Here is a 22,572-nt window from a genome sequence, read left to right on the forward strand (position 1 = left end):
GCAACGTTTGCATAATTTAAATAGCAGTGTATAAAGGAAAAATATATGCCACCTAAGCTGTTATAATTCAAAGCGAAACTGGCTTTATATAAGATTCCTAAGCTTTTCGAAACTTTGTTTTCCACTAATTTAATAAGTTCTCTCCAAGTTAAATTTTCGTCCAAGAGAACTCCAAGAAATTTCATTGAATATTCTCTTCTTATGTTTACACGATCAATAACTAATCCAGGTAACCTAAGAGGTATTTCATCTTTTTTACTAAGTTAGTGGAAAAAAGGTATAACTAGTTTTTGAAGTGTTAAGGGATAAAATTGAATTTAGGACACTAGATGCTCTAAATATATCATTGATGTAAATAAGAAACAACAGTGGACCTAAAATTGACCCTTCAGGTAAAGTTAGTATTTCTATCGTCATAAGAAATAAATTGTTTTCTTTCGAAGAGGTGGTTCTTAAACCATGAAAGGCATATATTTCTTATGCCATAATATTTTAGTTTTCTAATAGAATCTCATGGTTGACTGTATCGAATGCCTTGCTGAGATCAATAAAGACCCCAACTGTAAATTTATTCTCATCAAAAGCTTGAAATATCTCTTTACTCAACTGAGTGATTGCGTGATCTGTTAAATGACCTGCTTGCAATCCAAGTTGCTTTTTATACAAAATATATTTATTGTTCAAGAAAAAATAAACTCTGTTGTAAATGATTCTCTCAAAAATCTTCAAGAAGCAAGGGAGTACTGAAATTGGTTTGTTTAGATACTTTAAGGATGGGACAACTCTAGCTATTTTTTAACTTGTTACCAACAATGCCTGTAATAAGCGATAAATTCAATATGTTTGAAAAATTCAGAATCGGCATTATATAAACGTCTGAACTTTTCGCTTAAACAAATTCATTGTGATAAGGAAACTTGAACCAATATTGAACCCTGATATAAAGAAGGACTAAAACCGTGTTGTTTGTTTTTTCAATGTAACCCCCCATAAATACGGCCAATGATGAAATTTCTATGTTCGCGTGCGGTGGTCGAAAAGTTTTACGAAAATTCAAGATAGAATAAACAGAAATCTCATACTGTGTTATCTAAGTCAAAAGAATGGTTTCAGACAAGTCTATTTAAGGAAGTTTAATTGCGTTATTTACAACCTTGTTCCTAGGATTTTTCCCCTTTGTCGTCCCAGTATAAACAAAGAAACAAAGAGCCCCGGCAGTGTCGAAGTTTGTTTATTTACTTATTTTGATATTAAAAAGTTCACGAACGATAAAATAACTACCCAAGATTGCGATTCCTTCTTTTAAATGGTCTAAGGTCACTTGTAGGGGTGATTTCAAATTAATGCCCAAATTATTAAGCTTAACGAGCTCAGGTATTAAGCTTAACGAGCTCAGGTACTTCAATAAACGCTGCTTCAGTTTCTGTGTTTTTCACGCTGGACGATTGTTGCTTGTCACCTCTTCTTTGAAATAAAAAATTCACATGCAAATCGTCAATCAAAATCAAACTCTTTCTCAATTTTTGTGTAAAACTTAGAAAACAAGATATGACCTGAAAACGACTGTTTTTTTTATAATTCCTTTTTTACTATTTTCAGATTTTTTTTAGCTTTCGTCTTCCAGCTGTTTCGTTTTTTGAAGAATCTCAACTTCGTGTTTCTTATAAAAAAAAGAAAGAAAAACGTATGTTGAGGATTTCTTGATTTTCTTTGCTCTCATTTTTATACGGTATATCAGCAATATACAATGGATTTTATACATGTCATGCAATATAAATAGAAATGTTAAAATCAAAAATAATATTTACATCAGCATAAGAAATAACGTTAACACCATCCCCAAACCCAGCACCCTCACCCACCAGTCCAACCACCTACAAACAAAACAAAACAAAAACACGAAAGAATTAAGGCGATACGATTTAGCTCAACTGAATAACAAAAAGCAACGCGAATCGGGATATATGTTTATATTTATTTTGAGAATTGGTTCATTAATTTCTCTTCTTTTCTTCAAAATGTTAACAAATTTGGTGTTCTCTTAAAGCATTCTAAAAACAATAAAAAGCTATAAAAGGATATCGTGCATACTAGAACATTCATTTTCAAAAAGTAAATTCCAGAAGTTTTCCTGCAGTATTTAATGTTGTTGAATAATTTCGAACAAGACGTATGATATACGCAAACAACCTCGCGAATAAAGTTTACAAAAAGCTGTCTATCAAATTGGGATTTTTGTTACGAAGTTAGACACGACATATTTTACTATTCAGATACGCAATAATATTTGTTACACACTTATTTTTCAAAATTGATTTGTGAGACCTTCCTGAACGGAAAATTCCTCGAACTTTTAATTTTAGATGGGTCCGTCTTGGGTGAACCGACTGACAGGAAGAAGAAAGACCACAAACCCACAAACCCCAAAATTTGCGAAATTTATTAATTCACTTAATTCTGCCTACATTCACTTTTAAAAAGTTTGGTAGAAACACCTTTATTTACTAGTTAGTTAAACAAGTGTTTTGAACACTTGTCTTATCTTTTTAAGAAAGAAAAAAGAAAAAAAAAGTAAAAATAGTTACCAAGATGAGATTCGAACACACGACGACTCCCGTGTCGGTGCTCAGGGAGGCAAAAATTTCCATTCTTGTAGGACACATTTGCGTTTTAATACAAGCTCACGAGCTTGTAATAATTTTGACAAAAACAGAAATTTCAAAAAAGAAAAAAGGGAAAAAGGTTACAATACCATGACGATTTAAACAGACTCTCTCAATCAAAGCTTAAAAAAAGGTTCCGAGAAATCATTTTTCACGAGCTGTTACTATTTTTAGAAATTTTCTAGGAGTTTTTTCTAGTACATTCCATTTCGAAGAGTTTCAACGATATTTTAGGAGAATGTCCATCGTAAAAAGCATTTGCATGTTCACACGCACCAGATGTAAATACCTAAAAATATTCTATACCACATAAAAACATAAGAATCGCGAATAGAAAACATAAACTTACAAATTACCATAAGAAATAAGCATATAAAAGCATACGTTTGATAAAATTGTTACTTGTGATCTATGCAACACAGTTTAAAATATATAGGGCAACATTTTGTGTTTCACAAGTTTTCTGTATTCTTCCCAACTTGAACCGTACTTCTGTTTACATTTAGCATCGTCACGTATTGCCATGCCAATCAGCATTCCAAGTAAGCTCACTGGCCATAACCACGGTATACCATGGGTGAATCCTTAAAGTAGAGCAATGAACGATCTTGTTACAAAGAAGTATGGGGAGGGAAAAAATGCATTGATGCTTTCAGGTCCCGATATATAAATCTAGTATCCCTGAATGTCTGTGTGCGTGTAAGCTTTTGACTCGATTCGTTGACAGAAAGCTCTGTTGCGTAAACTTTTAAATTTTTGATTTGTCAACACCTCCTTTTCAAAACGAGACTGATTAGAATAAAACTGGAACTCTATCTTACTAATTTTAGTTAACAACCGACAGTAAAATTATTGTTGAGGATGTATCGAATTATCTTATTGTGACTTAAAGATTACCTCTCGTGAAAAATCAAGTTGAGCTCATATGACAGAGCTTGAAAGGTTGTCTAGAAATTTGAATATTTTTATTAAAATTCTTGATTGGTTCTTTAGAATTTGGACTAAGAAGATTCACTAATTATGCATGATGTCATGAGTATGCTCTGCAAGGGAGTTAAGTTAACATTTTTGAAAAGCCATATAGAGTTAAAAATTTTCTGGCCATTCACTTTGACGGGTTTTGAACATTTTACATAATTTTTTTTATTTAGTTACCATAATTATGCTCAATGCATACTCATGACGTCACAATTTCGCATAATTAGCGCTACTTTTAAGACAAATATCTCGAGAACCGATAAAGATTTTTCAAAAAAATAAAAAGATTTCTAGACAAAGTTCAAAGATCTTTAATATGAGCTCAACTTGATTTTTTGCGGGAGGAACCTTTAAAACACACATATACTGTCTTACCACATAAAATACCCCAAGAACAACACATCATCCAATCACCGAGATAATTCGGATGTCGCACAACACTCCACCATCCATCAACTAAAATGTCCTTTTGGTTTGCAGTAAGGATAAATTTAACACCTACGACGGAGAAAAAATATGATGTCTCAACTATAGTCAAGCACTTTTAACTCGTAAAATGTTTAGAAGAATTTACCAGAAACTTTTGCTTGATGTGGATCCTTTCTGAAGTTAAACTTTTGTTGAACTGATGTTCGATAAATACAATAACCAATTACTACAGAAAAACAAAAAGCAATGACGTAGAAACAACATCACGATTTATAGAGTTTCATGAAGGGATGAGATTTCAAACTTTCCGAGTCTGGGTTTTCCCACCATTGGTATGTACACAGTTCAGTGCATTGACAAAAATAAGACATAACAAACATTAACAGAACAACAACCAACGCGGTTGTTGATTTTACGTTTTTTTTTTCAAAATAACGACTTTTGTCGTTTTGCTGGATATTTGTTTATGATCAGTATAAACTAAAGTAAAAAGGATTTACCATACAAAAAAACTGCCACTATGTAGTACTGCCAAGAAAGCGATCGAGGAAATAAAAACAGGTACTTAGCCTGCAAGGAGCAGAAGAATGGAAAGAAACACAACACCGAGTAGTAAAACATGTAACCAATTTTTTCTGAAGACAACGAAGCTGTGTACAGCAATGCTTCCTAAAAGAAAATAACAGTGCATTTCAGTTTGTGCCAGCATGGTTATCCATATAGGACACCCGCACAATTTTGCCGATATTTTAGCCTCGCCCCTTTTGTCACACCTGTCTGCGTGTTTCCTTAACTACCTTCCTGCTCCCCATGTCCCTACAGAAACAGTGCAATATTTTCTTTAAGCTTAGTATAGCTTATCAGTAAAAGTAGAAAATTTCCCAGACAAAATCAACTACGAATTCTCTAGCTTATCATTTAAATGGAAAACAAAACGACTTGTATAAATGCTCTCTTTTCTCTAAAAAAATAATTATTAAGACAAGAAATACAAAAGCCATTCTCTGTACCCTCCCTCTTCCTGTCAGCCATTGTCTCCAATTTTGCTAACCCTCTCCGTCCTGATACGGACGTCCTTTATGGATGACCCCATATGATAGTATGAAAATTAGTTGTAAATGAAAAAAGTTTTACCTCGAATATCATAGCATCTAATACATACCAAAGTTGCAAGACAACAAGAATCAATAAAGATGGATTTTTATCTAAGGTACCCATCAATCCTGATGTCTCGACTGCTTCCAAGAGGTATCCAATATTTATAACTGCCTAAGTGAAAACAAAAGACGTAAGTAGAAAAAACGTTTACAGCTTTTGTATTCATCGTATAGCTATCAAGTTTTACCCAAGAAATGAAACCAGCTTTAAAGGCAAAAACTTTTAAGTCCAAAATTCCATCGAAGAGTCTTGCATTCACTGTACATCCATATATAAAATCTTCTATCAACCTGCCTATAATGTTAATAGAATAAAACATTCATAAATTCAAAACAAAAAGAGGAGCATTGAAAGCAAAGTTGTAATCTGCACTACATAAAGATATCTGTTATAAACGTGTGCCTCCATAAAACAAAATAAATCAATAATTTACACTAATTTACACTAAAATTACTTAAATAAGATAAGCTAAAATATTTATAAAATAATAAATTTCCATAAGCATGCGACTATAATAGTTATATAAGAAAAACAGATTCTAAAGTTAACATATACAACTTACCACTGGAGTTGCCATATTTAGTAGAGCCAGTATAACGAGAATGAACCAAGACCACAAGAGATATTAGTAATATGTAAATAAATGAACCTGTTATAAAGCTTATATAATTGTCTTTATAGTAGTTTTCAGGAATTTTACGAAAGTAAGTTGTGTACACAAATATTGCCATCGTAAAAATGAGAGATGATAGTCCTAGAAAAGACAAGATATCAAATCATATGTTATGATAAGATCATTGCATTTTTGTGTCTGAAGAATATCCTTTCGCTTTTTGTACATTAACAGATTTGTAGACTTTGTTTTTATATATATCGACTTCAGGGAATATTATTGTCAGACGAAGGCAATTTAATTAGTTGTTCCGCCTAATTGTCTGCATTTTTTTGTAAAAAACTATAAATTATAATACACAATTTTTTTCAAATGGTCCTTTTATTTAAATCTTCATCCATTCTTGACTTACATTAAATCTTTTTTCCAATTGTTCGATTATGATTTCCTGAAAAAGTGTAACTATTGTAGTGTCGATAGATATGAAGTTAAATTAAACTTTTGTTACAGCATTTTTGTGTATGGGTTGAAATTTCCCAGTCATAAATATGGCTATAACTTCATTATGTTTTTCCCCATGCCAAAAGAGCATCATTAAGCTCTGTTAGTTTTTAATTTTTAAGATCGCACACTAAGAAAAATTCTTCACAATTAATTTTATTTTGTCAATCGAGTGACCCAAGAAAAACAAACTCTGCTACCTATAGAACTAATTAAATTGCCTTTACCTTACCGGCACATGTTAAATAACGCCATACCATTCAATCTATAATGCAATTTCTTTTGATCATCAAGGCGAGGGCCAGCAACAAGCTAAAATTAAACAAACAAAACAATAAAATTACATGAGATACAATAAAATTATATCCAAAGTTCTTTAAATTAAAGAATCTACAAGGACTTGTTTATTGTTTGTGTGCAATGTTTCACACTTTCGTATTCAAATTCGATTACATGGCATGTTACTTTCTTTGTTAACACTTTAACATTTGCATCAGTTACACTTGCTGTGTGGTAGCATGCACTTTATGCACGTATATTTCCTGTGCAATAATAGCAACCCCTCTGTATTGCAGGGGTAAAGAATTTTCTTGAATTTTTTACGTAGCCTGTAATTTGCCACTAATGTAACATAAATATTTTTCTCTACCACACAGGTAATTATTCTGCCACAAGTACACCAGAAAGCAGACCTCTCCTTACAAAATACGTACATAAGCAATAAACACCTACCTTTCCAATTGGTAACATGGACAGTATAGCTTGGAATGTAAACCAGCCAGTTACATAGCCAACAGATTTCCAGGAGAAGAATTTGCTAAATTCTGGAAATTGAGGCATTTTTAAAAAAGTACAGGCATTTTTCGACATACATGAGAAATGCAAACCACAAATGAAGATCACTGGAAATGAGACTGACACTAGATTTAGTGGCAGCGAGACACAAAATTTAGCAATCATAAAAAGTTTCGATATAGGCTTGTCTTCAACTTCATTGTCTTTTTCTTGTGAATTATTTGTCTTCAATTTTATTGGCTTTCTTTTGGTTATTTTCTCCATATTTAGAGCGTCAACTTTCACTTTACTAAAAGTAAAATTGTAATCAAATTTTAATATCTATACACTTTAATAAAATGCAAACATTTTATTCAAAGTTTAGAAAGGGATCCCAAGGTACTTTTACAAGTTGGACTCATCTGAAAGATTTGCATGAGAAATGTTCTCATGTGTTCTCACATAGCTGAGCAATCAAACAAAAAATAAAATGTGCATGATTTTTATTTCAAAGGACTTTTTATTTGAGACGCAAGTTGTGCATGATTTTTATTTCAAAAGACTTTTACTTGAGACACAGGTTGTGAAAGTTATTGATTATTCAACATGTCACAGTTCAACATGTGTATGGTTTTTATTTCAAAAGGATATATTTAAGGCAAATTAAATATCAAGGTGTGACTATAAGCCCATAAAAAGTTATGTAAAAAATTGAAGAGGGAAGGGAGAGAGGGGTGCATCACCCCTCCTCCTCCAGCACTAGGATTAAGGGCGGTTACAACCTTTGTAATTTGAAACGGCACTCGGCATTTGCCGAGGTAATTACCGACATATTTTCAAAACATGTACCTTCACGTCCGCAATTATTTGACGTTTTAAAATCGCACATAAAAAAGTCCCTAGGCCTTGTGCAATCAAATATAACAATGGAAAAAAGTATTTGTTTTTCCAGAGCATAGTGTAGTTGCCTCCTACGGCAATGTACGAACAACAAACTCTTAGCAAAAAAACAGTTTTGCGCTTCAACTGCATCATAAGAACAGTTTGTCATCAATGTAGTTTGATTAAATCATTGCAGAAAACGCTAAAATATATGTTATTTTTCAATATAAATGTTATTTTTCTTTGCTTTTCTCCGGCAAAAATAATATTTTTTATCTAGGAGGTAGCTAAATCATTTTTTTGTGTTTTGTAAGTTTAAAATGTTAGAAGCTGCCACAGTATTCTAATAAGTACGAATATAGCCACAACAGTTATTTGTCAACGTTAAAAATGGCGAATTATGAGGGTTTCATTGGACATTGATGTATGATGTATGCTTTTAAAAGGTCTAATCATGGAAGTGTAAAGCAGGGTTGATGTTAGACAGGATACCTGTCTCTCTTTTCTTCTTTTAGCGTGCTATCGCAAAAGGGAAAAATGATGAGTTTAATTTACTAGACAACATTGATGTTTGCGCTGCATATTGGGAGAATATCATGAAAACAAATTTAATTAGACAGTAAATTCTGGCTCTTTCTGTATTGTGGGATGAATTAAAGTAGTATTCTTTTTTATTGATTTTTTTATATCTATATCTATATTAAAATACCTGTATACCTCTGTCCGTCTGTCACACAAAATGGTAGCTTAGCTGCGCAAGTAGCGAGACGCACGCAATGCGCTATAAAATGGACGAGCGAACCCGTGGATTTTTCCAGGGGATAACGACTAGTTTTTTAATAAAAAAATATCCATCTACTGAGTAACTTAGGCAACCTCATCCCCAATGATTGTTGAGAACAATGTTGGCAATACTCACTTGAGCATCATACCTCGCCTAGGTCGACAGGTTATAGATCAGTAATCTTTACAACCTGTTTGTTGAAATGAATTCTTTTAAATTTGAAATAAAAAAATCATGCACACACCTGCTGCTAATATATTATTTTTTTGTTTTATTGCTTAGACGGCTAGTATATCATGTTGAATTATTTTTTTTAAAAAAAAACAAATCGTTCATACAGAGATCGATGTGGAAGATAAGAAAATTGAATTGGCTGGGGCACTTGGAAAGAATGGAGGGGGATAATTGGGTAAGAAAGTGTAGAGACTTGATAGTTCCTGGGGCAAAGCCCAGAGGCAGACCGAGAAAGACTTGGCAGCAGTTTATAAGGGCAGACTTGATACAGAGGAAGTTGAGTTTAGATCTAACACAGTTTAGATCAGATTGGAAGAGGGTCATTAATATACATGCTAGCATGGAAACGGATGTTAAGCCTAGAATGATGATGATGATGATGATGAGAGATCGATGTGGAAAGTGCGTTGAATTTTTTAACTTTGTTGCGACAGCATATTGTTTTTGGCTATGAAAGTCATTAATAATAGCGAGTAAAATTCATTAATTTGTTAGCGCTACTGAAATACTACGTAATAGGGTCACATGCCATTAAGAAGGACTGGAGCTAGTCTTAAATTTTTATCGAACAAGAAAATCGAAGTGGCCATCAAGGCTGCAAGAATAACAAAAATTTAAAAAAGATATCTGAGGTTACATGAACTTTTAACAAAAAGTGAATATGTCATTGGGAATTTCTTATGTAAATCTTTCAGGTAAGTCCAACTTGTAAAAGTACGACGGAATCACTTCAATCTCCAAGCATACTTTTTATTTTTTGTAGAGGAGATAAATTTTAAAGAAGCATTCCATCATAATATAATTTTTGCAGCTATACATATATATCACAGGGTATATATACCAAAAAATAGGAAATTAGACAAGTTTACATCTTAATGGTCACACACATGAACATAAACATGAAACAATCAATTTTTTGGACAAACATGAGAACCTCAGTTATGGATAATTTGGGCTGGTCTATCAATTATCAGCATAATTGTTCTCAAACATAAAATTAACTGAAATTTGTATACAATAATCTGTTTTCAGGTTATAGTTCATCTCTAAAAAAGAAACAAATGTTGAGATGGAAAATGACATTGACAATGATGAAAAATAGGAAGATGAGGAGATAAGTATATAATGACGGTAATAATGATGGTAATAATGATACAGCTATGATTACTTCATTTTTAAATAAGAATTTATCAAAGTCAAACGTGAAAGCAACAATAATTATGCCAAAAGTTAAAAATAAAGTGAAATACAAAACCGATGTTATATAGTTGGAAAACAGGAACTGTACACTCAAGAGCTGGAAAAGCTAATGGAAAGTTTAGTAATTGGCTGAATATTGTTGATGAAGACAGAAATGTTAAGAGTTTGGACTGGACAAAGGTTGAAGGGTGGAATTTTACTGAAAAGGTGTTACAAGAGGCTTTGATATGCTTAAATAAAGCCAATGAAAAAGAGATTAGGTCTGTCAAGAAAAAGAACAACTGGATCTAAAATAAAGTTTTTGATGAAGTGGAAGACAAAAATCTAAGTTGCATTAGAATCAGATGTATTCTGACAGAGAAGAATGTTGATGGACAAAGACCTGTGACAACTAGATTATATAGTGGCACAAGGTTTTGAAGAGTTTGTGAAATTAATCCAGACAGACTTGCACAAAAGAATAATTACGCTTAATGTATTCAATGTTAGTTTGTAAGGAATGAGACTGAATTCTATTGACATTAAAGTTGCCTTTTTGCACAACCAAAAGATTCCCAAAAAGATGGATACGTCTGGAAATAATACAGTCTATGACCTTGCAGATGCATCTAGAACATAATATTTCCAAGTAAGGGAGGGATTGTTAAAGCTTGGAGTTGCAGTAAGTAAATTTGATGAATGGAATTACGACAACCCATGTAGATGATTTTTGTTGGGGTGGTACCAAACTGTTTTTAAGCAATGTAATGTTGCCACTGCTTCAAACCTTTAAAATTAGTACAGTGCACAACGCAACATTTCAATATAACATGTCTAGTATAAAAAGAAATTTATTATGCAAGAATGTATAATGCAATATTATTGCACGTGTTCATTTTGATTTTCCACAACATAGCTAAACGCATCGTAAGCATTTTTCACAGAAACCCTGACCCTGCGCCAGGTAAAGACTGCCCTGCATTTAGGGCGTTTCACATTACAGCAATATATTGCCGCTGGCAATATATATCGTAGAATTTCTGAATTCTGGTCACAATATATTGCAAAAATTGTCGGAATGACAAATCCTCTGCAATATATTTTTTTATATCAAAGTCAGTTTGATTTAAAGAATATTTCCTCATTTTTTATTAATATATTGCGGGTTGTTTTTACACTATATCGTATCAATGGTTAGGCGCAGTGACACGCACATCCAGCCTACGATTATTTAATGATGAATTAAATCTTGTACCTGGAAATTTTAACCTAAATTAAACAAAAATTGTATTTTTTGTTCCACGCTAATTTGCAACAAAAAAGAATTGCAAAATGTCATTTTTTTATTACAAAACCGGACATTTTTTGACTAAAATACTCGACATTTCCTTATTTTTTCAGCTAATTCAGGTTGATACTAATAAAGCTTGGGGGATTACTCTTAAAAGTAAACTTAATAAAAGCATATTGACAAAACAAACTCGGTAAAAAATTTTTCAAAATATCAAAAAATGATTACGGCAGGTTTTCTGACAATTATTTGAAAATTCCTGACCTAGTCCTACTGCCATTGAGTATCGCTTACAAAACTCAAAAATATTAATCACGGAACAACTGCACGAAGTTTGAATGTCTTATCTACTTCAGGTAAAATTCGCCTGAATTTCTTCTCGTAAACATGTCAAAAGCGATGCTCAAATGTAAAAGAAACAAAAGCTCAAACAAAATGCATGCTATGAACATGTATTCTTTATAAATAACATCGATATACTACAATACTGTGTAATTATTTTCTATCAGTTTATAGAATTAAACCGCTAATGCAAAACACATCTGAAAAAGGTTACGAAACGACTCGATAGTTTCCCACTTTAAATGGCATACACGAAGGTTGAATTGTTGAGACGAAAAAAATGCAAGCGTTTGCATTGCATTGCGCATTAAGGTGGCTCACCAATAAAAAATACCCGATTTTGGTCAAAAATTCGATTTTGAGATTTTAATTGATTTAATTCGTAATGTTCCAGAGGCTCTTTTTTAAAAGCTTACTAAATAAAGCAGGCTTTTATTCCATGAAAAAAATACACGTCAACAAGCACACACACAAAAAAAATTAATCGCACGCATAGGAATATAGTGTTAAAATAATAAGTGCATAGTTAAAACATATAAAATCATACAGGTCATATAGACTATATATATATACATCTAAAAGTTCACCAAAATAGGTGACGCACTTGAACGTTTTTAGTAACAATAGAAATTCTCACACCAAGTCTTCTATCATACGCAAAAATAGGTGAACTATATACTACTCTAAAATAACATCTTGTTAAAACACATATGGAATAATTTTGTATTTAACTTCATTTTGGTATTCCTCCCAACTCGAAGAGTACTTCTGTTTGCACTTAGCATCATCTCGGAAAGCTGCCGTAATAATTATGCCAAGAAAGATGAGGGGTGAAATCCATGGAAGACCATGTTGAAAGCCTAAAGATTAATAGGTATAATTTTGAACAACACTCAGAGTACGCGCTTTTTTTAAATTTTGTTTTACAATGGGTTCACAAAAACGTATAAACGGTTCCTAGTTTTAGAAATGAATTATATCGCTGTAAACTTTTGTACAATCAAATTAAAATATCAATTTTAATTTTCTTCAGAGAGATGTGCAATGTTTTCTTTTTGCACGACTATTATCAGCTTAAATAACAATGTTAGGCTTTTGCTTAAAAAGTCATAATTCGTTTAATTATTGCGTACTCAAATTACGCGTGTTTTAAGTATTACCACGGAGGGTAATACTTAATACACTGTGCGGTAAAACTGATAAAATATTCTTACCGCAGAGTGAACTCCAAGCTACTCGCATCATTAGATCACCTAGATAATTTGGATGTCGCACTCTTCCCCACCATCCACTAATCAAAATGTTCTTCTGGTTAGCTGTGACGATGTAATTTACACCTGGTAAAACATTAAAACATTTACAAAAACATTGTCTTTTCTGATTTCAATTTCTTTGTTATAATATTCAGTGTTAAAGGCATACTTAAGGGAGGAAATTATCACCGCGAAAGAAAAAAATGCGGAATTAAAGAAATTTGAGCTTTTTGAAGTTATTTTTGTCGTTGTTTAGCTATATCATAGTTTACAGGAGAAACCCTTTTATTATTTTTTTCGAAAATTTTTTCAAAGAAACAAATCTTAATAGTAAAGGTACAAATTCAAAAATGTTAGGAAATTAGTTCGAAGACACATTTAAAATAAAAATGTCTGAGGCTTTAATTATTTAATACAATGATATTTTCAGTACCAGCTTTGGATTTTCAGTACATGTTCGATGTATACAATTTAAATGAGTTTGATATAATAGCATCTCCCCATCACGATATGCGAGACAATAAAAAAAGAAAAGTTTGTGTAAGCGGTTGAAAACGCACAGAGATGTAAAAATTTATAAAAGCGATTTCGTGGAAAAAGTTAAGGATGATTGCTTTAATTTGTAATTTTAAACGCCTATTTCTTGACAAAGCATCAGATTCGCAATCTTAATTCCGCAATCATTTCTTGCGCGGCTTTTCTTTCTTTAAGGTAGACAAAACGAACAAAAAACAACAAAAAAATGAAACCTGAAAGTTTAGCTTGATGTTGGTCCTTCCTGAAATTGAATTTCTGCAACGTTGAAACTCGATAAATATAATAGCCAATCACTGAAAACAGAAAATTGTAAAATTCAAATGAACTTTCAATTTATTTTCAAGAACAGCATGAGTGTAAGTACACACTAAGGTTAATAAAAAATTTTCGGAAAAAAATTTACCATAAAGCAACACCGGAATGACGTAACAGTACCAAGGTAAAGATACAGGAAACAGGACCAGATATCTTGCTTGTACAGAGTTAAAAAACGGAATAAGACCAAACATGGTGAACAAATATGTGTAACCAATTTTTTGTGACATGTAACCTGAGTGTAAAAAGGTTTCCTAAACAGAGAAAAAAATGTTCCAATTATTAACAATATTATAAAGAAATAACTAAAAAAATATTTTAGAATAAAAAGATAATTTGTAGCTCCTGGTTGATCAGACTAACAGATAAATCTTTTAGATTAAAAAAATTTGAAACTTGCTTTTAAAAGAAAACTCGCAAATTTGGGATGGCTATACTTCAAAAGATTATACATTTTAGGATCCCCAAAGCTGTACTTTGTCTGTTCATGCGACAATATAAATAGTGCCACAAAACACACAAAGTTTGGAATAATCGAAGCTCAAATGCTGATGGCGGACAAATTTCTGTGGATTTTCCTATGAGTATTTTCTATGACTATTTCTATAATATGCGGAAATAAACTTTTGCAAATATGCTCTGCTAGAGTTTGTTTAATATGACCCAATCATCACTAACAGATGGTAAATTGAAAATATGAAAAAAAACATTAGTAACACCACGCATTTACCTCGAAAAAGATTCCGTCCAAGATAAACCATAGTTGAAATGCTACAAGCATAACCAAAGAAGGATTTGTTTTCAAAACATCTTTGAAGCTTGAAGTATTTACTGCTTTCATAAGGAAGTAAACACTCAAGATGCCCTAAAATAAGTGGTTTTACACCATTTGTGCTTTAATCCGCCTAATAGCATTTTTTCCATAAAACTGGAAAAAATATATTAGAGTGTCAGTCAACTCGTGATATTATGAAACCCTGATATAACTAAAACCTGGATCTGACAAACTAAGCTTTCTCTACTAAAAAAATTCTGATAAACCCCTTGATATAACGAATTCTCTCTTTAAAACCCTTTTTGTGTCCGTTCAAGGTTTTTATAGTGAGGATTTACTGTACTTCCAAAAATACTATTCTATTTCTAAAAAACAAACTAAAGTCTTCGAATTTACACATAAATATCATTATTTAAAAGCAGTCAATTTAGAATAAAAGAACTTTTCTTTATTCGAAACTTACCCATGAAATAAGGCTAGACATCAGAGCAAATTTTTTGATATCAAGGGTTCCTTTGAAAAATCTAGCATTAGTCACGCGCCCACACACGAAATCAGCAAACATCCCACCTGGAAAAAAAATAATACTTAAGAATAATAAATTCTTAAAAATTAGTTCAAATAGGCCATTTAAAACATTTGTATACAAATTATAGATCATGAAAGATAACTAGTCAATACCGTTACTTACCACTTGGTTCTGCAGTTGCACATCCACATCGAGAGTGAATGAAAACCACACAAGTTAGAAACAGCGTGAATAAGCACGAAGCTGTAACCAAACTCACCAAATTGGTTGTCACAAACATTGCTGGATACTTTTTAAAGTACTGTGCGGTGATAAACACAGCAAAGGATATAAAGAAAGATGCAAGTCCTATGTAAACAAAAATAAAAAAAATAAAAAAACACAATTAACTCTGAGTGTGATAAACATAGAAGTATTTTAATTCTTTAACCTGCTTTAGATTAGTTAAACATTACAATCAAACTATAACTTTGAGAGAATACGACAGATGACAGAAAAAAGATGTGCCCACAATTTTTGTTTAGCATACGTTGCAAGGATGTTTGTACTTGAATATTGGTTTAAATTTACGCCAATGCACAGGCTTTGGCATACTACGACAGCTAATTAAAAATAAACTAATAATTACCATTTAATCTATACTGCAACCTTGACCCATCTGGGTGAGTGGGACCAGCAACAATCTAAATGTTTCCAAGTCTTTATTAAACATTTTTTCTTATACAAATTCTAATCATAACAAGTGACAATGTTGCACAACTGTTATTTAACATTTAAAATAAGAAACAAATTTATAATGTAAGTTTCCATAAAACTGGAACAGTTGTGTCACTTCATTGTATATACAACATTGTTTTATGTCAAAGTGAGAAAAGCCACGTAGTTGTGTGATCATCTATATTTGAAAGTTCACACATTTGTCATTTATAGCTTTGAACAGAAATTCAGGGTTCAGGGTAGATATAGGCCTGGTCAGGAATGGCAAGTTTACCTCCGTACAAGCCTCAATTAAATTTGGCATGCTATTTTTAGCACACCTCAGCTCTGTCATGGCGTGTTTATTAGAACAATGCAGTAATTTTATCACTCAAATGACTTTCTTATATACCAGAGAAAACAATATTTATAGAAAATATAAACTATAAAATAATATGCAATAAAAAAACCCAGTTTAAATGCATATATAGCAACATTTGATTCAGAAAAATGATTTAATTTAACCAGAAGTGGTTATAAACTTTTTTTAACGGTGTTGCTGAAGCTCAAAATATTAGTTTGTTGTCTTTATTTTAAGTAGTTAAAATGCTTTATTGTAACTGCACACCTATTATTCTTTTTTGCTGGCCTTAATATAATTTGAGTGTGCAATCATCATCGCATGCCATCACTAATTTGGGCAAGCACATTTACCACATAAAATGACTTTCTTTATGTCTTTTTTCATGTCTTCTCTTTGTGGATGCTGCATTTGCCTTTATAAGTCGATTTAGATTTGACTTTCTGCATGTTGATGGCCAAACCTAGCCTCAGCCAGTAAAACAGGCAACATCAATATAATTTTTTTACTGATAGTGTTAACACTTGCAATGAACAAACCTTAAAAACCTATAAAGTGTGAAAGGAACTTTTAAAAAGTAAATAAAAAAACCTGTCTTACTTTTCCAAATGGCAACATGGAGATAACAGCCTGAAATGTAAACCAACCAAAAACATAACTAAGGGACTTCCACTTGAAAAACTTTTCAAATTTAGGAATCAATGGTAATTTCATGATGGTGCATTTCTTTTCAGTTTTGCATGTCAGGAACAAACCATAAACAAGCATTAAGGGCAGTAACATCAAAAGCAGATGATATTTGCATGAAAGTGAAAATTGAATTAAACATGCAAATTTAGATATTACACCATTGTCAGTGTCATTGACTTTTACTTCTTTTTCATCCATCTCAGCGGATTGTTGTGTTGCACGAGCAACAGATCTTGTCATTCTTCTTGTTGTAACAACTGATGATGTTTCTGTCCTGACAGGTAATGTGTAAACCTCAGATGGCTGGTTTAATACAGGCTGGTGTCTAACATCCTCTACTTTTCCATCAACAGAAGAATCTGAAATAAACTTCATATTTACTGACTTTTCGCTGCTAACCTTTTTAACTGAAACGGTTGCAGATCTGGTGGACTGAAGTAACTTTTGTGTGACTTGACGTGCAGGTGATCGAGGAAGTCTTGTCTTTGGTGAGGGAGAAGTTTTTCTTGCTGGAGAAGATTTCCTGGCTGGGGATGCTCTCCGCGATGGGGATGTTTTCCGTGCTGGTGATTTGGACCTTCTACGTCGACTGGGGCTAGAACTTCGCGATCTTCTTCTTGTCTTTGACTTTTCAAAATAGTTGAGGGCCTAAACATTTAAGTTTTTAAGTTAAAAGACAAGCTTTTAAATAGAGAAAATAGTACTTATGCTGTAAATACTTATAGGTAAATTGAACCTTATAAGCATGTTGGCTGATTCTATCCACAAGATTTTTAAATTTTAAACAAATTATTGTTTTGTTAGTTTTGTTCCCACTCTTTTTTCAAAACAAAGTTTGAGAAGATTTTCAGGGATTTTTGAGGAGATTCGAGGAGAAAACTTGCACTTGTAAATATAAAGGAACACACACACTGGAATTTATAGCAGTATACTGATTACGAAGACATTTAACATATCGACAAACTAAAAGAATGATATTGTCAATGGAAATTATGATTCACTTGAATTAGCAACGTAATTTACAGTCAAAATCAAGATATTACTAAAGAAGCTTTGTCTTAATGATAATAAAGCCGCTGGTTGGTAAAATCCGGTTTCTGACAAAATGAGATCAAAGTGGTTGATATACATAAAGAAAACATTCAAGTGATATTTATTAAAGATCCATTGTTAGTTATGTTCAGTGACGCATCAGGTGAAGCGTATAGATCTTATGGATATTTAGGTTGGCAGCAAGCCAACAGTGAGTATCATTGCAGCGTATTGCATCAAAAATCATATAGCTCCAAGCAAAAGGATTTCAATTGTCCGGTTAGAAACAAAGGGTGCCTTGCTATGAAAAAGAAATTTAGAATGTTGCAAATCATAGCAGATGGTTTTGAAAAGGAGGAAGAAATAAAATCACTTATTGGCTGCCTTGTCCTAGAGAGTCTCAGAAGATAAGTCATGAGAGTATATGACAGAGTGGTCCTGATGTTTTCTATTTTCCTGAAAGTAAATACCATTCAGACATGACATTACAACCAATCTCCCAGGGCAGACAAAACAAATTATGTTGAGGCCATGACATGTAGAAACAGACTTTAGTTTGGCAATACATTTGTTTGGTAAGAGTCACTTGAAAAGTTTTAACAATTTACAAAAGGGAACATGTTCAATTTTTGTCTTTAAGTACACTACCAGAAATTTAAAGTCAGAAAAATGCTGTTTTATTTTGGGTTAAAGAAGTGCAACCGGTTTTGAGAGACTACTTTAATCTTGGAAAGTTTTAAAAGATTTTCACAAATAAGAATGAGAATGGCATCATCACTGTAGTTGGTTCTCTGGAGAAATGGTTGGAGCTATCATACAATAATCAACTGATGATACTGTTAGAGCTATCATACGATACAATAATCAACTGATGATGCTGTTGACAGCAGTGAGGACAAAATCAACACCGTGGCAGCCAAACACAGAAAATGAGGTCAGCAAAACCGATTTAGAGGCACTTCACAGGTCAGCATGTTATATTCTCCTTTACTCTGCAGATTTAAATTACAAAATTTACCTCAACTTATATCTTTTGCAGATGTGTTATTCCTCCTATTTATTGACAACTTTGACTTTGTTTCCCTGAGAGCAACAAAGTTGATTTTTCAAGTTCTGAAATAATTCAAAATGCAAGATTCCACATGAGATTAAAATAGAGTGAAGTGGTTTCCTTTGTCTACAACAAACGATGTATTAGAAACTTAATGGTATTGTTTTCTTACATGCATTAACAAGGTTTTCGTCAATGTTATAAAGATGTTTTTTCAGCATACTGACCTTGAAACACATAGGGCAAACCTGTCCCTGAATCAATGTTGCTTGGCTTTTAGGTCGGCAATGCTAAATGTTGACGTGAATTCATCATCAAGGCTGTGGATTGTTTTTTGGTTATTTAGTATGTCACTATAACCATAAAACATTTAATCCAAAATGCATGTTGTTATCTAACTACTATTATCCAATCCACCTTATTATTCGAAGATTCGGTTTGATGTAATTTTTTTTGCAGAGCTGGACAAAAGGGGCCAAGGGCTTAGATGGGGAGTCGTACGATAGAGTTAGGCTTTGCTGCTATGGTAATGATTGATGTGTGACCTAAATGATGAATTGTGTTTGTCCTACACACCATTTTTTAGTTTTTGCTTGGTTGAAACAAACGTAGTCCAAAGGGCACAGAATGCTAAAAAACTTTTGTGATAGAATGCATCTTTTTAGTCACTGGGTAGATAGATGTGCATATTTTACATGGCTAGTCTCAAATTTCGAGGGGTATAGCCTGTCTATTATTTCCAGGAAGCCATGGCTTAGATGGGGAGTCCTAGAGTATTAAATGCTCAGTTTGAGCTACGCAGTCACAATTAGGGTCGCGCTCTACCAGACAACTCACTGCAACATCCAACGGCCCATACAGTGTGCCATCTCACCAATTTTCCTCAAATGGCTTTGGTTAACGGGGCTATCGGGGAATCGAACCCTGGTCTCCCACAAAAAGTACTAAACTAGGGCGCCATAAAATGAGTGTGGCACATATTAGATCTTAATGCAAACGCTCCCTGACTGAAAAGGAATAAAAAAGTATGGAAATATATAAATTGTGCCTGCTTTTTTGGTGATGAGCTGATCTTCAAAGATGTAATGAGAGGCAAGATTTGTAACAGATATGCCTATTTACACCTGGGATGTTTTGCACCTTTTACCACTATGTTTGCCAAGTGTTGCCTTGTTGGTGTATAGCAGAAATTGGAAATTGTAGTATGGACTGTATACCCTATATTCTCTAAGTGACCCTTATTCTCTAAACAGTTTTTTCAGGATGTTAGAAATTCATATAATAAATTCGCATACCTTTACATCTTTCGCATTAACCTCTGTGTCTGTTGCACTTGAATCTTCTTCAAATTTGAGCTTGTACACATTATCAATAGGGTCATACTCAGTTACATTTCCTTTGTAGTAAAGTGAACTTCCAGGCCACTTTCCATACACATCATCGCCAATTTTGTATTTTTGAACAGGCATTATAAGATTTTAATATTAACTAACCTAAGGGAGAAATTTTTACAACAACAAAGTGTGTCTTTTGTTGACAGGTTGCTACAACTTTTTGATCGTTGAAAATTTGTAAAAACTGCGCGCACTCGCAGAATTGCGCTTCTTGATTGGCTAACAAAACAAAAGAGCTCTTCACCGTGGTATCTTTTTTATTTAACTTGTTTGGATATTCTTCAAATGCAACCTTATGATTAAAAGTCACTTTTGAAATTCATAATTTAATTTTTTTGTTTTGTACATATGTGTCCTATTATATATTACACGTTTAATTTGGATTCATTTTAAGTAAATGTTGAAAAACACCCACGGCAAAAATTAATAAGTGACAGCCAATTCGATTGCGATTCATTCATAAAAATTTTAGTAAATATTTCAGGGGGCCATACGAATAACAATATGCAGAAATTAAGTTAGAGAAAACAAAAACATGTATAAATATATATATTAAAATATAAAACATAAAAAAACTGGATTGAATAATTTATAACATATTTTTATTTTTCTTCATTGTTTTCCTCTTTATAACTCTTAATTGTGAAAAATAACACCCGACCAAACACACTTGTTTCCCGAAACTTAAGCCACGGCTCCCATCCTTGGCATCGTCAGCAGTTTAAAAATATATAAACCCAGGTTTAGGATTTAATAAAAGTATTGCCTGTTCAGAAGAGAAAGTTTGGGATTTAATCAAATTCGTATTTCATCAATGTATTTCATCATTATGATACATCTAAAACCAGGGAGTAATCTATTTTTTTTGCTTTCCTTGTGTTTTGCTAGGTAGCTACAGGTAGCTTTATGTTTTGTAGGCTAACTTGACTCTTTCTGTTTAGCATATTGCCTTAGTGAATCCTTTATTATTACTATGACTAGTCGATAAAGCCCGTAGAAAAACCCACTTGGACAAAAAAACAATAGGAAGATCCTTGATTCCAATTTTGAAGACATAGCTAAGCTTCAATACATGGAATCACAGTCCCGATGTTTATTTGCGCGCACATCTAGCTAAGTGATTACATAATGCCTGATGCGCACACAGAAATGGAGATAAAAATATAAACAAACCAAGCGGACAAGTTACCTCCATTTCTGCGCACATTGGAAAAAATTGTGTAGCTAGTGCTTCCAATGCTGATCAAGATTTTGAGAAACGATTGAAAAATATTGGGGTTTAATCTTGTTGGAAGGGGAAGGGGAAGCTGATCCTCAAACCTCAAACTCCCCCTTAAAATTCTCTATGAAATCCTTATAAATGAGTTGCATCCTGACATAGTTGTTTTGATTTTGTGTCTAAAACATTGGACATGCGCATGCATGCACACATGCAAAAAATATAAAGAACAGACCGCAACAATCAAAGAAATTATATTAATTAAAAAAGCAACACATGTCCTTTTTGAAATAATTAAAACCTGATCTTAAAAGGAGAAAATGATAGTTAAGAAAAACCAATTCCAGCTTCTTTTTTATTGTTTATTATTCCTTAAATCTATGAATTAAAGGAAATCATCAATTTCCTTTATGGTGTCCTTCCTTTATTGCCTGTTAAGATGCGTGCACATATACAGAACTTTGTAAACATTTCCAACTCATTCGTTAGGATGATATTTGAAGGTGAAACTGCAACGCAATTTTATTTCAATAAGGGGAATCATTTTGTAAATTTGGACACATGATTAATTCGATTATCTGATTTTTTTAGTTTACTTAAAAATCGGAGAAAATCGGATTTTCAGGCAATATTTAAATGTTAAAATCAGAAAAAATTTTAACATCTTTTATTTAATTACTTTATTGTGATGAATTTTTGCGGGCATTAAATTTGCGGTTATGCTCTTCCGTAAAAATTGGGCATTTCGCAGGGACGTATTTTGGCGGATGAGATATTTTCTAATATTTTGTGGGGACTTAATTTCGTGTTTCTACATATTTGACAGGCCATTTTGTGAAAGGTGTGCAATCGCATGTGCACGCTCCCACACGCACAGATTTGTTTAGGCGTG

General features: G+C 32.8%; 2 protein-coding genes across 2 annotated transcripts; both read right to left on the reverse strand.

The window, feature by feature from the left end:
- Window positions 1–1,689: 1,689 nt before the first annotated feature.
- Window positions 1,690–7,603, reverse strand: LOC130657325 (delta(14)-sterol reductase LBR-like). Its single transcript, XM_057460304.1, has 9 exons — window positions 7,075–7,603; window positions 6,600–6,654; window positions 5,791–5,982; window positions 5,416–5,522; window positions 5,205–5,339; window positions 4,571–4,739; window positions 4,216–4,296; window positions 4,017–4,139; window positions 1,690–3,247 (listed from the first exon to the last, which is right to left on the reverse strand). Exons 1-9 carry the CDS (start codon window positions 7,399–7,401, stop codon window positions 3,087–3,089), a joined length of 1,350 nt encoding a protein of 449 aa, XP_057316287.1. The 5' UTR covers window positions 7,402–7,603; the 3' UTR covers window positions 1,690–3,086.
- Window positions 7,604–11,922: 4,319 nt separating this feature from the next.
- On the reverse strand, window positions 11,923–20,649 carry LOC130657323 (delta(14)-sterol reductase TM7SF2-like). The gene is made up of 10 exons (XM_057460303.1): window positions 20,363–20,649; window positions 16,895–17,632; window positions 15,866–15,920; window positions 15,400–15,585; window positions 15,172–15,278; window positions 14,664–14,798; window positions 14,022–14,187; window positions 13,831–13,911; window positions 13,043–13,165; window positions 11,923–12,688 (listed from the first exon to the last, which is right to left on the reverse strand). The coding sequence occupies exons 1-10, from the start codon at window positions 20,534–20,536 to the stop codon at window positions 12,528–12,530; spliced, it is 1,926 nt and encodes a 641-aa protein (XP_057316286.1). The 5' UTR covers window positions 20,537–20,649; the 3' UTR covers window positions 11,923–12,527.
- Between the last annotated feature and the right edge of the window lie 1,923 nt (window positions 20,650–22,572).

The sequence above is a fragment of the Hydractinia symbiolongicarpus genome, chromosome 9, assembly GCF_029227915.1.
Source record: "Hydractinia symbiolongicarpus strain clone_291-10 chromosome 9, HSymV2.1, whole genome shotgun sequence".
Classification (NCBI taxonomy): domain Eukaryota; kingdom Metazoa; phylum Cnidaria; class Hydrozoa; order Anthoathecata; family Hydractiniidae; genus Hydractinia; species Hydractinia symbiolongicarpus.

What these genes read in the sequence shown, in the direction of transcription:
- LOC130657325 (XM_057460304.1), bottom strand. Translation starts at nt 7,401, where the DNA reads ATGGAGAAAATAACCAAAAGAAAGCCAATAAAATTGAAGACAAATAAT. An exon ending in TAGATGCTATGATATTCGAG is followed by an intron (nt 4,740 to 5,204) that starts GTAAAACTTTTT and finishes ATTTTCTTTTAG; the next exon opens with GAAGCATTGCTGTACACAGC. An exon ending in ACATCAAGCAAAAGTTTCTG is followed by an intron (nt 4,140 to 4,215) that starts GTAAATTCTTCT and finishes TCTCCGTCGTAG; the next exon opens with GTGTTAAATTTATCCTTACT.
- LOC130657323 (XM_057460303.1), bottom strand. Translation starts at nt 20,536, where the DNA reads ATGCCTGTTCAAAAATACAAAATTGGCGATGATGTGTATGGAAAGTGG. An exon ending in TGGACGGAATCTTTTTCGAG is followed by an intron (nt 14,188 to 14,663) that starts GTAAATGCGTGG and finishes TTCTCTGTTTAG; the next exon opens with GAAACCTTTTTACACTCAGG. An exon ending in CATTCCGGTGTTGCTTTATG is followed by an intron (nt 13,912 to 14,021) that starts GTAAATTTTTTT and finishes TTCTGTTTTCAG; the next exon opens with TGATTGGCTATTATATTTAT.